Genomic DNA, 19,270 nt, shown 5'->3' on the forward strand with positions numbered 1-19,270 from the left:
GAGGATGCCGCCACCCTATTAAAAAATTGAGCTCTCTGGGTGGACCCGGCTGCTGTGGATGCTCGAGAACCGACCTCTAACGAGCACCGATCAGGTGTGGTAACTATGTTATGTACAGTCAGAAAAACTCAAAAAAACAACTCAGTGACAAACGATGGCATACAAAGCAGGAACTCAGAGCTGGGTGGATTTGATCAGCCATTGTCTGGGGGAAAGAAGAAAAATGACTAGAAAGGGGTTTTTGGTCAAATGGTCACACTCATCCTCCAGTGGTGACTGCTCTGACAGGAACTGTGCCGGCATCCATCTGAAGCACGCTATTTTCAGGTGCTATAGTGCCTACAGCGCACAAATTTTGTTTCGGGCAACATGGAGTCTTTGCTTAGCCACTGGGAGGCCAGCAGAGTTTCACAATTTCAAAATAAACTAATGGATATATTTTGCATTTCGTGGATGTTTGATTTTGTAACTTTTGTTTTCGTATCGTGGAACAAAAGTTTGACTTTGAGTGTTTCAAATCCTGAATGTCCTATCTAGAAGCACACTGCCCAAGATGGTGCCGTTCACGCGGCAGCCAGTGACAGAAGCTCTGTCCACTCTTATGTTTTTCGTGTTTTACAGCCCTTCTATCTTTTTTTTATTACATTTTAATATTTCTTCAGTGGCGGGCCATCAGGGCCTTCAAGGCCTTCTCTGCTGGCCTAAGAAATATCTGAATCATATTATATTTTGTCCATCAATACTTATTATTCCAAATGGTCTGTTAACTTCCTTTCATTGCTTTTCCCCCTGGTTGCACTGCTTCCAGATGTGTGTTTTCATATTGAAGCATTTAATCAATCACATTTCAGCCATTATTTGTTGCCAGATCAGATCTGCCTCAAAGCCTTCACAATCAGTTCTTGCGGGCTCTGCTGCATTAAACTGGACTGTTGCTTTTAACCAATCAGATTTCGAGTTGGCAACCCCACAATGATTTTTCATAGGCGGTAGCATTTTGCTGGCTGGGACATGTCATTGCTTTCACAAACTATGATTGGCTAGTAGGCGGGCCAAAGCAACCAGAGATCGCAAACTCCACCCACATGGCCGACAGTGGCAAAAACAAGATTTCTCTCACAAAGCTATTTTCCAGACGGACTTTTCAAGAAACAAATGGACATCATTAAGAAAGGGCGGTCAACGCCGAAGCTAGCAAGCCTGTTACAGCCGGGAAAATGGTGTGTGCGGCACTTTCAGTGTGCTAACTTAGCTCCGCAAGCAAATAGTATATTGTTGTTTTGATTTAAAGCCATTTTCAAAACGGACTATGCCAGAAATATGACAGGACAGGCTCGACTTTCATCATTAGCTTCGATGGCGATAGGAAAGAAGGAAGAAAGAAAGGATGGATATTGTGTAAAAATGATTTTGGGTGAGTAAAATATAGCTATATTCCTAAATAATATTTCAATTGTGGGCCAAGTTCTGATATCTGAAAAGCTCCAGTGTTTGTATTTAAGCTCCAGTGTTTGTGTTTAATCACAAAATGCAGCTAGGAAGTGGATTTTACCCCAGTTTAATTTTTGGCGTTTCACCATTGACGTCCATCGCTCTCTTTTCCCGGGAAAAATCACCCCTTTGGCCTGGTTGTAATGTCTCAAAAGCTCCAGTATTTGTATTCAATCAATAAATGATGCTAGGAAGTGGATTTTATCAAATTTTAGTATTTTAGTGCATTTTTTGTCATTTCACGTATGGACGTATCGACGGTCATCGCTGTCTTTTTACACCGGGCCCGGTTCTGATGTCTAAAAAGCTCCAATATTTGTATTTAATCAATAAATGCTGTTTTCGGCTGGATTTTACCCCATTTTCGGGCAATGTTTGCCCGTACGCCATTGACGTTCATCCCTGTCTTTTCCCGGGAAAATCACCCCCTGGCCTGGTTTTAATGTCTGAAAAGCTCCAGTATTTGTATTTAATCATGAACTGCTGCTAGGAAGTGGATTTTACCCCATTTTTGTGCATTAATTTATTGATTATTTTTTATGTGTTGCAGCTGTAGCTGCAGTAGAGGTTTTATAGCCATAAAATAGTTTTTGAGGGTTGGATTGATACGTTGAAGGCGCTACCAGAAAATGCACCGCCCGCCACTGTATTTCTTAATACATTCCTTTTTACTTTACTTTGTTTTTTATACTTGTTGGGGTAACTTTGGGTACTATTATAAATGTGCTCGAAATATTAATCATTATATGTGGAATATTTATCATTATAAGCATATGTGAAATATTAATCATTTTTAGCAGACAAACGCTTAGTATAATTGTTACCAAAGGACACCTCCCCCTGCAGCTGGCTCCGAGGACGTTTAATTGTTTTGCCGTGATCCGAGGACTATTGACTTGACAGCTCACCCAGTCCCGGGATCCGAGGACTGTTGATCTGGGTTCGCAATGAAGATCTGTGAAGGAGTCTGCCTATGGAGATGAGGTCAACAAACTGTCTTCGTGGTGTTTGGTGAACAATCTCATACTAAACACCATGAAAAATAAAGAAATAATCCTGGACTTTCGCAAATGCACCACAGATCTGGCCCCACTCCTCATAAATGGAGTATGCGTAGACAGGGTCCAGTCCTTCAAATTCCTGGGGGTCCACGTCACGGACAAGCTCTCCTGGTCTACAAACACCACGGCAGTGGTGAAGAAGGCCCAGAAACGACTCAATTTCCTGAGGGTACTCAGGAGGAACAACTTGGACACTAAGCTTCTGGTAACCTTCTATAGAGCCACTGTGGAGAGCATACTGGCATACTGCATTACAGTGTGGTACGCTGGAAGCACGGCAGCAGACAGAAAAGCCATGCAGAGAGTGATCAACACCGCCCAGAAGATCATCGGCTGCTCTCTGCCCTCACTGGATGACATTGCCAGCCCCTTCTACCTCAGCAGAGCGGGCGGGAACATTGTTAGGCACCCATACCACCCTGGTCACAACCTGTTCCAGCTGCTGCCCTCTAGCAGACGCTACAGGTCTCACAAAGCACGGACAAATAGACTTAAGTACAGTTTTTTCCCACAGCCATCAGGACTCTGAACCTGCATTAGCACGACACACAATCCTTTCTGTGCAATAACTTTGGGGTGTGCAATAACAATGTGCAATATCTTAGATTGTGCAATATTTTAGAATTTACCTTGCCAGGACGTGACTTTTTATATTTTTATATTACTTATTTATGTTTTTTTTACTGGGAAAACACACTGGAGTAGCACCATCATTTCCGTTATACGCAGCTGTGTATGATGACAATAAAGGCTTTTGATGATTTTTTTAATGATTTTGTTTAGGTACTTATGGCACTATGGAGTACCGCTAGCGTCTTAAGTGAAGTTTTTCAATGTTCGGCAAAAGTTGACTGTGATGCGTTCGTGGAGAAGAATATCATGCACTGTCAATTGCTTGAAATTCATATAAAGGAAGCTGATCAGTCATTTGTGTGGCTTCATCTCACTCTCTGTCCGGAGTATCTGTGTTAATGAGGTGTCCCAGTGCTATCATCGAACACCATGACGTTAAGTTAATTCGCTAATAGATGTATTACTGTAACGCTTTGGATTTTTGCCTTATAAATGGAGGTTCACTCAATCACAAAAAGCAGGCAATGAAATTAACTGTTCTGTTCTCCTGTTGTTCCTAGCTATTATAGGTCCACCCATAGTAATAATGACTGAATGTGACAACTGCATTCAAATGAACATATCACTTCCTAAAGCTCACCAAAGCTCAGGAATACTAAATAATGACATCTTGGCCTTCTACAAACCAAAGTTCAGAGTCCTGTGGAAACAAGATGACAAACTTAAGGTAAAGGATAAACTCAACTGAAATCTATTATAATTGTTCATTTGTATAAATTGTTTTAAACCAAAATTATTACTTTGATTAGTCACAATTCAAATGTAACTAAATGATCACCAGAGAGACGGAACCCTGCATTTTTATTCATTGATGTTCACCATATCATGGCTAAATATATTATTCATTTAGACAGCCACTTATGTCAGGTAACAAACCGACCTAAAAAACCCAATTTTCTGTTAAAAACAAACCAGTCAAAACATAGATATCCTCTTAACATATTCCTCTGTATGATCAGCAGATTTACACAACAGAAAACAGTATTACTTTATACAACTTGGAAGAAGGCAAAACGTATTGTGTACAGATTGAAACCGAGATTACCATGAATAAAAATACTGAGCCATCAACCTGGAAATGTATCACAAGTACTGCAAAGTTGAACAAAGGTAAGTAGAACTATAAAATATATTACAGTTTGTGTGTTGTTGGGGCTTTGTAACTGTCTCAAAATTTGGAAATGTAAAAAGAAATGGCTAGGTAGTCAACCAAGCTCAAACATCTTATATATTGTATACAGTAATCCTTCGAATATCGTGGTTAATGTAGATAAGACCTGACCACAATAAACGGAAAAACGCGAAGTAGGATCACCCCATTATAACTACCACATTACATGTTTTCGTTCCTATACAGAAATACAAGTGCACAAGTACAATTATCAAAATCTCTATATTACCGTATTTACTCGCATATAAGCTCCCTGCGCTTATAAGCCACACCCTTAAAATTGCCTTAAAACTGTTGAATTTTACAATTTCTCGCGTATAACCGCCCCCTGAATCACAATTTTCACCTCCATATTTATGGTTTTAATAGGGAGTACAAATGTGTTACTTTGAATGGAAAATCTTTTAAAAAATCATCACACATGGTATTTCTGAGATACTGTGTTAGGTTTATCCAATTGCAAGTTTATCCTTAGGTATTTCCAATTCAGCTTTCAAAAAAAAGGCATCTGTAGTCACATCACCATTTAATTCTTGCAAGAAGAGAATACATCCAGCCGCTCGTCCGATCAAGATTATTCTAACGAGTGGCATTATGTCCTGCCCATTTAAGGCCTCAAGTCAAAACAATTACAAGGTTATCGATTCCAATTGCGTAAGCAAGAAACAAAACAATTCCATAATCAAGCAAACCTAGCGTCAACCTAGCGTCACAAATTAAAACAATATGCGAGTAATCGATCCAATTGCGTAAGCAAGAAACAAAACAATTCCATATCAAGCGTCACAAAGGAAAAACAATATGCGAGTTGATTGATAGCCATCCGCTGAACCAACAACAATTTAAGCGTCCTTCACTGATCTTCATTGCGAACTTGCATCTGGGGAAAGGGTTGAGGTGTATCTTCCAGTACTCAGTCCTCGGAGCAAGAACTCAGTGTATTGTTTTATGTCCTTGCGAACTTGTATCTCTCGCTGGACCCAGCTGTCCTGGAGAGCGACCTTGGCGTAAGCGTTTGTCTTCACATATTAATTCAACTCTAACATAAAGGCGATCAACACATATATATATTGTTTAATATAGTTACACATTTAGGATGAGCATTACTATTCCTAATAAGCAAATATATTGATTAATATAGTAAGCATGTATATTATAAGGCTTTATATTCATTGCAAACACATTTATAATAATGATTACTCCAACATTCCCCCCTATATTATAAATTTGCACATGATCCCCCTAATAAAACTTCCTTTCAGCTTTATTCCATTAATTCCAAATGAACATATAGTAACATCCCAGAATGACCCCAACATTCCCCCTTTTTTATTATATGTTCGTTATTCATTTTATGGCAAATCCAAGAAGAGAGGGATATCTCCGTTGGCTGTTTTAATTTTACCCGATTAGGCCCTACTCGTTCGGCAGGTCTGAAAATCAGAAAACAAAATAATTCTCGCCCAATTCATCCTCGGAATTACCATGCTCCTGAAATTCACTGCTTCCCTCAGCAAATCTAACATTTCATCAACAGAGGATATAATTCATGCAATTTAGAATTTGTAGGGGCAATCGCAGTGGTTATAAGTCGGCTTATCAAAGATCTTAAGCAGGGAATAATACACCCACATAATGTCAAAATCGTAGCAAAAAGGGCTACGGAAAATGCAACAGATTGGGCCATATCCAAAGGACTTATGCCACCAGCTCCAGGCGGATTCTCTGACTCCAGAATGCTTCTTCATATTGCGGTTGAGGGTCTGCAGGCCACTAATGGCCTGGGTGAGGGACCCACCGGGTGACGTGTTGTTCGGTATGAAGGTGCAACATTGATCTCCAAACATTGCACACACGCCCCCTTGCTCCGCAAGCAGCATATCAACTGCTATGCGATCCTGGAACGCCATAAGACTGGTGGCTGCCAATTGTTCCTTTATCGCCACAAATCCCTGTTCAGTATAATTTCCAAGTTTTTGGACATTGTAATGCAGGTAATTTATCCGATCAACATTTTTGTTTGGAGTAATTAAAAGAAAAATAGACCCCCAACCTGCTGCGATCTGATTAGCCAACCTATACTCATCTGGTACGCCCCGGGGATGCCAATCGCATCAATGTATGTTGGATCTCCCTCTCTCCATACCGATCGACACCGTCGGGAGGGACCCACCATCATACTGGATTTCAGCCAATTGTATCTCCTTCACTGTAGATGGAAAAACAGACACTGGTAAAAGCAGTGACCCCAAGGCACAAAGTCCTGCCGTGTTTCAGCAGGAGTCGTATAATTTATTTCCACCCCACCACCATCAGAACGTGGTACAAGGGTGTAGTCGGTTTTAGGACGTGGGCACACCGCATCTCATTTATCGCCTCCAGCTTCAGACCATGCCCTGTAAGGTTTTAAGCAGGTAAAATGATTTAAAAGTGACATGTGTTGAAAAGTTAGGCTTGTCCTTTGCTGCTCTTGTAACTGGGTAGACATTATTCCATTTCTCACAATTGGGGCTTACATTTTCATTTGTCATTATCTCCATTACACAATCAGGAGTAATTTGCGCGGGTACTACTCGTAAGAGAGGGCGGGGCCCCATACATGTTATGCAGGTTTGATTTATAGTAATAGCTGCATTTTCCATCAACAGTAACCAATTATTTCTTACCGCCTCCCGTTTGGGAACTCCCCGTTGCAGAAATGAATTCTCTGGTCATTTCAGATTTTAATTTTACTATGGCGGATCCGGGTGTTTCCATCTCTGATGACTTTCCCACCGTCTCCATAGACATTGTTGTTGAGACACAATTGTAGATTTTTTTAAAAAAGAGTCTTCTCCACCTGCCCATGGACTTAGGAAAAACGTCAGACAAGGATCCACAAGTTAATTTGTCAGTCTGAATAATGATTTGTAATGCCCCCACCGTATGGTTTAATTTTATCGAAGGCCAGATGGTTTTTTCGCACGTGTGTGTCATCCAAGCTTGCCAATCTAGACCAGTTTCTGCAACAAGGTTTCCCCAATCTGTTTTAGGACTGTTATGTACCACACATATTCTATAAAATCCATATGTATCCTTTGAAATGGATATGTAGCTTTTGTAGCTTGACATGAGGGGGAATCGCCCGTGTTTTGGCCATATATCTGCATATAGATTGAATATATAACCTCCCCCTTTTTTATTTATTTATTTATTTTTTTAGTCATACTCTGCCACCGCCGTCCTCGAAAGGCTTATCAGCGATTTCAGAAATATTCCACCTTGATATTAGAATATTGATATATCCTGGTGGCTAGCCAATTGAAACACAAAAGACAGACACTCATCCACGCTCGCACTCATAATCAAGGAATTTAGAGTGCTCCCCCAATCATCCATAATTTTGGTTTGTTGGAGTAAAACTGGAGTACCCAGAGAAAACCTACGAATTCTTGAGGACACCAGGAATACTCCACACTCCGGAAGGTCTGGATCCACTCCGCATTAGTAGATCCTCGAACCGCAAGATTGATGCCTGAAGAAACTAGATAATTAATGTATTAGATTCACATGCCACATATCTAAAAATAGAAATTTGTTCAATTTCCACCGCCCCTTACCCCAGTCAGTCAGCATGTAGGCTGCCATGCGAGTGGCTGTGATTAACTATCTATTCGCCAATAATGCAATAACGGAAAAGTTGTGACACATTGAAACACACACACACACCCTTTTAGTATTTTAACCGTCTGTAAAAACTTTATCTCCATGTTCTGCATTAAGTTACACCCCCTTTCAACGCTATCGAATTTTGCCCATTCTAGTCAACCCATCTACTTAAAGCATTTCTCAAAGGTTGATATTTTATAATTTGGAGATGTTATTTTCTAAACATAGACATTATTTCATCACTTGTTTCACACCATGAAAAGCCCCACCAGAATTTGTTGTAGATATTCCCCTTTATCTAAACTTGTTATTGCCAATCGTTATCACCGTAACATTTAGGTGTATTAACCCCATAATTGCAATGCAGTAAGTTTTGGCTAAATTCTTAATTTGTATGCCCCTAAAGCAATAGGCAGTAACGTCCCAATAGTCATCAATATGACCTATACCAAAGCATATGCCCCCTTCAGGCCAGACAGGGAACGTCTTTTGTGCACTTAAAGACGCTCCATGTTTCTTCTAGGGAAACCATGCCTATCCTAAATCAATTATCTCATCTACCCCAGCCAGGTTCAATTTACCTAACAATTTGGACGAATGCCATGAAATTTCTCATTTCTGCATTGTTAATTTCATGTCTGATTTCTTTAACAACCAAATAACTCTTAATACCTAAGACATAAATTGGAAATCTCCCCATACTATGTTTACTTAAGATAAGAGCCATTTCTTATAGCTCCCTGTTACCACAAGAAAAATCTACAATAAGTAAATTAGAGAAATCAACCTTTTACTAGGCATTTCCTAATTACAATTTTCAATGCTTAATAAAGGACCCACAAATTGTCACCAATATGTCATAATATTGTAAAAAAAAAAAATCCATACATTTTTCTTTAACCAGCCAATCTCCTATATTAAAGTATTTTGAACAATCCAACCATTCAAAAACAGTAATAATATCGTTTTATCCTCCAAAACTAGCTCTCTTCAATTAAGAGCCCTTTGAACTTCACAAAACAAAAAATAAGATAATAATAATAGTATTATTCCCAATTCCAAAGCTTTTACCAAATCAATCTTTGCCAAACAGATTTTCTATCACCTCGAAAGACAATCATAATATTTTTAGAGAAATTAATAAACTAAATTAATTACTCTCCCGATATCCAACTATATCACAATATTTTGCCAAGACCCCATAATCACAATATGCTGCAAGCATAACTATATCATAGCAAAAACCCATTTCTGCCCTCAAGTTTGCTTAAGCACCCCCAAGGCCAATTATTGTAATATTCTCCACGGAAGGGGTCCCCCAAAAATTTTAGTCGCTTGTGCGGTCCGCGCGCATACTATACTGTATTATAATGTCTAACACCATCAAATCAGCCGCACCAAAACAGAGCGCTTCCCCCACAATCAACACATTATTTGGCAAGTTTAGAGTATGACAAAAAACGCAGTTTTGGCAACCCCGCTAAACATTTAATTTGCCGTTTTGTATTTCTGTTAACCAAAATATTCCCGCTAGCAGACGGGAACGAACCCAGGATAAGCCACAATAAGCCATTTCATTCCAGTACATTGACAGTACATTTAGTTACTATTAACTTAAGGCAATTAAGTATGCCTAGCACTTGGAAATAACCATTTTAATTGCCGTTTTACAACTTTCAGCATCACACATAAAAATTCCAATTGAATTCATTCACAAAGAATGTGATCTCTGGTTTAAAATTAGCTCCACATCCTCATGTTCAAAATCCTCATTAAAATCATTTTGAGCAGGCCTGTCTTGTTTTTAGAGACCTTTTTGTCCAGGCAATCACGCGATATATGCCCCAATTTTCCACAAACCCAGCACATAGCATTTTTGAAAACCCGATTTCTGTTTAACCTCATTTTTTTTTTTTTTTTTTTCCAACCCCTTGGTAACATTTCTATTCTGTCCCCGTCAGCCGAGCAGGCCGCGCTATCTTTTATTTTTTTACACAACTGACCCGTTTTATCACCCTTCTTTCTGTGGAACAAGCCGCCTCGCTTTTTATCAACATTTTGGCTCTCACTCCGCTCAATTTTCCTAACGTTCCCATCACAACGCTTTTTTGCCATCAAGAACCAATAATTTGTATCCTCATATCCATCATTATCCATTTTACACAGATTACTCTTGTGCTTAGCGCGCATTTTATCTCGTAAATCCAGTATTTTATGCATATTAATTTGTCCAGTAAACCCATACTCGGTTATCCATAAGTTTAGGTGTTTAACTCTTGTAGCGCTTTGACTTTCAACAAACTTCCAATCTCTACACGGCAGACGCTGTTTTGGATCGTCGTCGCTAGCCGCTTTTTCATTCGAGCTGCCCATCTTTGGAGGGAGCTCGCGTGCACTCAGTTATCAGTTAGCAAATTTCTTTTCCGCGGAAGGACATACGTAACACACGCAACACAAATGTATACCCTAGCTTGATATACTGTCAGAGTTATATTTGTACCTTTCCGGACCGCGGCACAGGACACCCCGAACTGCCCCAAGTTTTATAGACTCATGCTCTGTCTCTTTACCTGGCAGCGACTAGTATACCCAGGGTTTTTACGCAGTCCCCTGGACGCGAGTCTCATTTAAAAAAATGGACCTCACGTGCAATGCCCCTTCGCGCATTTGGAACCCGTCAACAAACGCAGACATTCACGTGGACTTACCAGATATGACCCCAGATGTCTCTTTCAGAGGGTTAGTCGTCGAAACCGTCGAGAACCCAGGCGCTCCTTCGAGTTATCCAGCCCGGAAAAGGGTATTTAAGCGCCGTGCACGGTCTTTCCAGATATCGAACGGAAGCGACCTGGATTCTGCTTCGGTATCTTGACCACAGGCTCGAAGGACCAAATGTTAGGTTTATCCAATTGTAAGTTTATCCTTAGGTATTTCCAATTCAGCTTTCAATAAAAAAGGCATCTGTAGTCACATCACCATTTAATTCTTGCAAGAAGAGAATACATCCAGCCGCTCGTCCGATCAAGATTATTCTAACGAGTGGCATTATGTCCTGCCCATTTAAGGCCTCAAATCAAAACAATTACAAGGTTATCGATTCCAATTGCGTAAGCAAGAAACAAAACAATTCCATAATCAAGCAAACCTAGCGTCAACCTAGCGTCACAAATTAAAACAATATGCGAGTAATCGATCCAATTGCGTAAGCAAGAAACAAAACAATTCCATATCAAGCGTCACAAAGGAAAAACAATATGCGAGTTGATTGATAGCCATCCGCTGAACCAACAACAATTTAAGCGTCCTTCACCGATCTTCATTGCGAACTTGCATCTGGGGAAAGGGTTGAGGTGTATCTTCCAGTACTCAGTCCTCGGAGCAAGAACTCAGTGTATTGTTTTATGTCCTTGCGAACTTGTATCTCTCGCTGGACCCAGCTGTCCTGGAGAGCGACCTTGGCGTAAGCGTTTGTCTTCACATATTAATTCAACTCTAACATAAAAGCGATCAACACATATATATATATTGTTTAATATAGTTACACATTTAGGATGAGCATTACTATTCCTAATAAGCAAATATATTGATTAATATAGTAAGCATGTATATTATAAGGCTTTATATTCATTGCAAACACATTTATAATAATGATTACTCCACTGAATCAAAAGCACATTGTTAGGGTCAATATTATAAGGAAGTTAATATGCCTGTCTTTGTGAATGCAAAATATCAAATTATTCAATTTTGAAAAAGAAATGGGTATCTTGATGAGAACCCCATGCTTTTTTATGACATAAATTACAATTTTCTTACCAGAAGTTTAAGATGTTGTGGTGGCCAAATTGCTTCAAATGTCAAAATATTTCTATTTTTTTCGATGTTTCATATTACTGCAATAGTTGTCACTTTCGAACAAGAAATAAAAAGAAAAAAAATCAAAGCTGAATTTTGTTTTATTTCATAATCTCAAATGTACAGTAATTTCATTTCCATGTTCCGAAAGGCAGGGTGTTGTCTGCATGTAGACAAATTCAAAAAGGAACTAACGTAAGCACAACCAGGAATTATGCCCATAGTGGTATACGTAGTGTTCAACAAGTTTCTGGGTGCAATAATAGCATACACATTACGCAGGTATCAAGGTTTATATTTTAACGATTGACCGCAAGACCTTCAATCAGCCTTAACTATTGTGATGTGCTGACGTGGTAAACGCTACGGTCAGACCACGTTTAACTACGTTAAGATGGCGGCACCCTGAGCGAGCAATAGCAGACACCAGTAAGTGTGCTCGCGTCTGGCCAGTCAGAGCACGTTTAACTACGGAAAGATGGTCGTGCCCCGGGCGAGCAGTGATGGGTACGTGAGTTTTTTCACGTTTTATGCAAGATACGGTTTATTTTTTCCTTGAATTATATTCATAGATGTTAAAATACATTTTTTTTACCGTTTTATCTGTTCATCTTTTCTTTGTTTTGAAATAAATGACCGTATCGGCCACGTTGCCTTGCATCACGACTTTACGGCGCCATTGCGTCATAATGCAACGTCACCATTTTGTTGTGACATCATCGTGTCATGGCGCCGTCAACTTGCAGTTTCGTGCAATGTCGTGTTTTTATGCGCATATAAGCTGTACACTCGATTCAATCATTTTTGGTACGACAAAAGTGGCTTATATGCGAGTAAATACGGTATGTATTACAGCTATAAGCATGTCAAAAGACTGTTATGTATTAATATTGAAAAATAATTTATATATTTACAAGTGTAACTATTTTAAATACTGTATTCACAGTGAAGAGTTCCTCTCCGCTTGATATAAAAAAATAGGTAAATGGGAGTTTTAGTCCAAGTCCTCTGTCTTCTTTTGGCCATGGGTCCATTCTCTGCGGGATTACCATTCTCGACTGACTGAACATGTTAGGTAACAAAATGACTTAAAAACACCATTGTTTCTTATAAACGAATCTGGCAAAACATAGGCTTTGTTCTTTTATAAACCACGAGGACGGTCAAAATTGTTGATTAAAGCCGGCTTTACCATGAAGCCAGGCAGCAGCATTCCCATACATGATAATAATGATGTTCAGTTAATCTTTGAATAAAAATGTCCGGAAAGGCATCTGCTTCCAAAAAACTTGTTGCTGCCTGTTCCGGCTGGGGCTGGATCGCAGGGCAGAACATGCTCGCTGCCGGCATGCACTGCCGGATTGCCGGTCGACACGGCCGGCATACGCCACCGGACCGCTAGCCGAGAAATTAAACTTCCACTTCGGTCTTCCGCGCCGTCCAACCGTCAATTAGTCGCTCAAGGAGCTCTATTTTTGGATAAGTGCAACGACGTCAGCCCACTGCCCGGACTTAAATGGAATCTCAACTCCGCCTCAACGTCCCGCCATCTTCGCCGCCAAAAGTGCTATGTTTTCGGACAAGGCCGATTTCATCTGCCGTAATGTTGCCAGGGGCTCTCATTTCTTTAAAAATCCCCCTTTGCTGGTGCTCTCTGCCGTCCAATTCGCCGAGCAAATTTTATTTTCAAATAAGCGCCATGGTGTAAGGTCCCACAGGGCTCTCATTTATGTTAAAAATCAGCCCTCACACGGGTTCCTGGCCGCTCAGAAAGCTCTATTTTTTATAAAAATGATGGCCACCGCCAGCTGCCCGCCATTTTATTCCTCAGTTGAATGACTTTGGCCTTCTTCTGTCTTCCACCATTTTCCCAGTGGAAGACAGTGGAGTGGTAGTTATTTTCTATGGGGAAAAATGATTTGAAAAACGAGTTAATTGACATACAAGCTTGGTCCTGGAGCGCATAATGCACGTATCTCAAGGTATTACTATTCTTCCCCTCACTGTCATTTAATTTGATAATATCCATATGGAGTCTTTGAAATGGATATACAGTCATACATACCTCTAAATGCCTCTGAATACAAAATTTTCAGGTTACGGAACCTTTTGAGACCGTGGAATGAATTAGAGTATTTACATATAAAATACTACTCTACTTACGAAATTTTCAACTTACAAAAAAAGTTCTGGAACCAATTGATTTCGTAAGTAAAGGTATGACTGTATTGATTTTGGGGATTGACCACACTTTGGTTGTTTATTGCCCTGTGGAGCACAGATCAAACAATCCCCCTTCAAATAGATTTTATTTTGAGAAAACAAATTAATCCAAAAGTTGTAGTGGTGCTGCACTCAGCAACACCCCCGGGAGACAACAGTTGGAACCTTCACGAGGTGTCTCCCGAGAGGCCGCCCGCCGCGGCCTGCGAATCCAACACAACCACCCAGAGATGCCACCCAGGAACATGGCGCCCTATGTTTTTCATCCAGCCGGAGATGTCCGCCCTGCCCCACACCTCCGGTTACTCCTCCTAAGGGCAGGCGACGTCGAGGAGAACCCGGGACCTACCTGCCCGGGATGCTCTAAGACGATCCGTCGTGACTTCACCCCACTGGTCTGCAACGCTTGCCGACGAAATTTCCACAGGACCTGTAGCGGCCTGACCCGAACCCAGATAAAGAGTCATCGAGGCTTTCTCTGCGGATCCTGTTCCGGAAATGCCGTCGTGCCGTCACTTCCGCGCACAGCCTACGTGGGACCGAAAGAAAAATGCTGTGTCTGCAAAATCTCCTTCTCCCGTACCATCTCCCCCATCCCCTGCTCGAACTGCCCCAACAAATCCCACCGCTCTTGCTCTGGACTACCTCGCTCCCAAATTAATGCAAACTGGCTATGCCCGACCTGCTCACCACCCCCGACACAACAATCCTCCACACACCAAACAGCCATAACAACACACCAACCTATAAACGCAAACTGCCCCACCTGTAATAACAAATTAATCGTTTCACGCTCTCCCCTGACATGTAGATCCTGCAAACGTGGATTCCACCTCAAATGTGCCCCTGAAACCAGACACGCTTTAACCATACTTCGCAGGAACAATAACTGGTGCTGCCAGAGCTGTCTGAACCTGAAACCCTCCCACCCTCAACAACCCACAGATAGGATTGCCGATCTACCGGAGGCACGGAAAGCCGGTCTCACCATCCTTCAATGGAACTGTGACTACCTGGCGACCAAGACTACCGAACTGAAAGAGGTGACGGCACGTCTAAAAATTGACATCCTCCTCCTCCAGGAAACAAAACTGGGACTCGAAGACCCGACGCCTCAGCTCGACGGTTATAACGTGATTCGCCAAGACCGTGAGGGCTCAGGCACAAAACAGCGACGAGGCGGGGGTCTCCTTGTCTACCTGAGATGCGGCATCCCCTACTCCATCCTTCCAGCGTCCCTATCAGGCCCCCTCGAACTCCAGCATATCCACATTCCCATCGCCCGCAGGCGGCACCTCTCACTGGTCAACGCCTACATCCCCCCGGCGACATCGGATTATTGTCCTGCCCCCCAAGATTTCTCCTGGTTAAACTCGCTCCCCACGGAGCATGGCCTGATCTGCGGGGATTTCAACGCGCACCACCCGACCTGGGATATACTTGCCAAGACAGATCCCAGGGGTAACGCAATCCATCAATGGGTCGATGACCATGACCTAACTCTCCTTAATGACGGCGTGTGGACACGGACTGCCAGATACCAACAAGGAGCAGGCATGAGTGCCCCCGACCTAACGATCACTGACCCCACCACGGCCGAACATCTGCAATGGGAACCCATCGACGAGATGACCTCCGACCACAGACCGATTCTGATTAGGTGGAACCGTGCTCTCCGTGTCGAATGCCAACAAAGAAGAGTACGACCCAACTTCTCGAAAGCTGACTGGAAGAGGTATCGTACCATCCTCATGGATTGCCTACCCGTAATCTCCGCAGCAGCCACAGCCCCGGAAAAACTCTCCCTCCTAGTGCAACACATGAAAGAGGCAGCAGCACTTACAATACCGGTCAAAGTTATCCGCCAGAAGGAGCTCCCATGGTTGACACAGGACCTGAAGGACCTCATCCGCGAAAGGAATCGACTACGTCGAGACCTCCAACAAAATAGGAAAGAATGGATAGCACTCTGCCAACAGATCAAACAAAAAACCACTGAAGCGAAAAGGAACGCATGGCGCTTACACCTCACCAAGATCGCCGAGACAAGATCTACGGGACAAGCCTGGTCCTTAGTAAAATCCCTCTCAGGCACCAAAACACAACAATCTGGCGAGTCCCTGGTCTACAAGAACAAGGAGTACGTGAGTGACCGAGCCAAAGCAACAGCATTTATCAGGGAATATGCCTCGGTCAGCGGACGCAAGAGTGACAAGCGGAGCAGACGAGCAGTGCGTTCTCTACGTACAGCTACCCGCAGACTGCTCGGCTCACCGCGACAAGTCCTCGAGCTCCCGTTCACCGATGCTGAACTGCAGACAGCGCTGTCCCAACTTAAAGCGGGTAAGGCAGCTGGACCCGACGACATAGCCCCGGACCTTCTAAAAAATCTTCCGGCAAACATCCTTCCCGAACTACTCCATATCGTCAACACCAGCTGGCTAGAGGGCTGGTGTCCACAAGCTTGGCGAGTGGCCACCATCATCCCTTTCCTCAAAAAAGGGAAGTCACCAAAGGACGTTGGGAACTACAGACCCATCGCCCTCACCTCTACGCTTAGCAAAACAATGGAAAGGCTCATCGTGAACCGTCTCGCCTGGTGGTTGGAAGATAAACAGCTTCTCAGCCACTGGCAAGCCGGTTTTCGAAAGGGAAGAAGCACGACGGACCAGGCCCTGCGACTGTCGCAGTTCATCTCTGATGGCTTCCAGTCGACTCAACGGCAACGCACGCTTGCAACATTCTTTGACTTCAGCAAGGCATTCGACCAGGTATGGAGAACAGGTCTCTTACAAAAAATGGCAGACCTGGGGGTCCCCTACCGCTTCATCAGATGGATCGCCAACTGGCTCACAATTCGCACAGCCAGGGTCAGGATCAACAATACCACCGGCAGGAGCAGAACCTTCAGAGAAGGGCTCCCCCAAGGCTCGGTCCTGTCACCCCTCTTATTCATCATCTACATTAATGACCTCCTCGACAAGTTCAACGACTCCACCCTGGTCAGCGCCTATGCAGACGATCTGGCTCTTGCTTGTCGGGGTATGAACAAAGAGGAGGTGGAAAGCAGACTTCAAGCGGAGGTTGAAAAAGTCTGGAGGTGGAGTTCCGAGGCACACCTAAACCTTAACACCACCAAGTGTGAGGCGTCATTTTTTAGCCTGGACTCCGCTGAGGCCAAATGGCAACCAAAGATCTTAATAAATGGCGCCACCCTCAAGCATAACCCCACCCCCACTTTTCTTGGCGTATCTTTTGACCGACAACTCACGTTTGCAGAGCAAGCGAAAAAAGTCCGCCAAACCATGTCCAAAAGAACGAACCTCCTCCGCAAACTCAGTGGCACATCCTGGGGTTGGCAACCAAACGACCTTAGAACAGTGTATATTGCCACCCAGAGAAGTCTTGCGGAGTACGCAGCACCGGCATGGGCCCCCTGGCTGGCCCAAACTCACCTCAAATCCCTTGAAACCGCCCAACTGGAAGCAGCCCGCGCCATAACTCACCACCTCAGGTCTACCCCCACCGAAGCAGTCCTACATGAGGCACATCTCACACCCCTCTCATCCCGCCTCAAGTTACAAGCACTTCTTAAGGCGGATGCCTGGAACCAGCTGCCTCCTTCTGATCCCCGACACCGCCTCCTCCATGAAAACGTTAAAATGCGTTTGCAAAAGAAGCCAGACTGGCGATCATCGACCCTTCCCCGTCTTACCGCTCTCGAACTCCATACCCCTTGCACATACTCTTCCCATCCCTGCCCACCCTGGCTATTACCCCCCCCCCCCCCCATCCAAACCGCCTTTACCGCAGTCTCTAAACACATGCCGACCATCACCCAAAGAGATAAGGCAGAAGAGCTCATCAGAAGCATGGGTAAACCGGACCTACAGATCTTCACAGATGGATCCACCAAAGAAGGCACTGCGGACGGTGGTGCAGGTTTTGTCGTCATTAAGGAGAGTGCAATCATCCACCAATGGCATGGTGCCACTGGCAGCCGCAGCAGCTCCTACCACTCTGAAAAAGTGGCACTGACCGAGGCACTCTCCTGGCTGAGGGAAACAGCAGACTGGCAGACATCAGTTATCCTCAGTGACTGCAAATCGCTGGTCCAAACTATGGGAAACCCCCATACGCAAGACCCCGCCATTCGGAGACTTCAGGGTGACATCGCCCTTTTCCCTCCGCCTAAGCGACTGCAGCTACTGTGGATCCCGGGCCACTGCAACATATGCGGAAACGACCTGGCTGATGCCCTAGCTAAACTTGGCTCGTTAGATGACCAAACCAATACCCCCCCGGACGCAGCCACAAGACGTGCCATCATCCAACGTGAAGATCGCTCCCCCCCCCTCTCCCACCCCCGCCTTTTGCAGACCTACACTACAAAAGTCACAGAGGAAGAACTTGCCCTATCGAAAGGAGACCGCACAGACCTGATTCGTTTCCGCAGTGGACACCACCCCCTGCTCCGCCGTTGGCTCCACCTTGTGGGGAAATCCAACTCGGATCGCTGCCGCCTGTGCGACGAGGAAACAGAGTCGTCTGAACACTTATGGCTCCGCTGCCCGGCCTTAATGACCGAACGCTACCATCGCGGCTTGGGCAACTCCCTGGATGAACTTATCCGTGTTCCAGTGGCAGCTCTAGCGCTGCTGAGGGTAATCCTCAGGCGCCTGAGGTGAAAAAGAAGAAGAAGAAGAAGAAGAAGAAGAAGAAGAAGCAACACCCCCTTTGTTGAGAGATGAGACTGCCCATTATTCAATATAACAGCCCAACCAAGAAAACGTATCTTCAAATTTGGTTTCCCCTTAGTTATCCCAAAAACCCATTTCACAGAGCAGCATATTTGTTCGTCCACAAAAAAATTGACTTTCCCCGCTGTGTTTCGTTAAAATTTTATTTGATAAAAAAATCTCTGCCATAAGCTGCCGCTGCCATTACTGAAAAGGGCTTATAGGTAATTTTAGAAATCGTTTCCAAATTGCCAAATCTTTTCCACCTCAATATCGGATCGAACTATTATATCTCGGTGGCCGGCCAATCAAAAACACAAGACGGACAACCGTACGTGCTGACACTCACAACCAGGGGTAATTTAGAGTGTTCAACCACACTAGCATGCATAATTTTGGTTTGTGGGAGGAAACTGGAGTACCGGGAAAAAAAACCATGAATTCTCGGG

General features: G+C 43.5%; 1 protein-coding gene across 6 annotated transcripts in view; it reads left to right on the forward strand.

Moving 5' to 3' along the window:
* LOC144086774 (interferon alpha/beta receptor 2-like) overlaps positions 1-19,270 on the forward strand; it is a 100,429-nt gene that overhangs the window by 41,351 nt on the left and 39,808 nt on the right. For 5 of the 6 annotated variants that reach the window (XR_013304572.1, XM_077616869.1, XM_077616864.1 and 2 more), the window contains exons 5-6: positions 3,686-3,852; positions 4,145-4,295. Coding sequence is in view for 5 of the 6 variants with exons in the window: in XM_077616869.1 (XP_077472995.1) it covers positions 3,686-3,852; positions 4,145-4,295 (318 nt within the window). In the remaining variant the exon portion in view is untranslated. The remainder of the gene's footprint in view (positions 1-3,685; positions 3,853-4,144; positions 4,296-19,270) is intronic. The other variant, XM_077616865.1, reaches the window with a different exon arrangement.

This window comes from Stigmatopora argus, chromosome 13, assembly GCF_051989625.1.
Source record: "Stigmatopora argus isolate UIUO_Sarg chromosome 13, RoL_Sarg_1.0, whole genome shotgun sequence".
Lineage (NCBI taxonomy): Eukaryota > Metazoa > Chordata > Actinopteri > Syngnathiformes > Syngnathidae > Stigmatopora > Stigmatopora argus.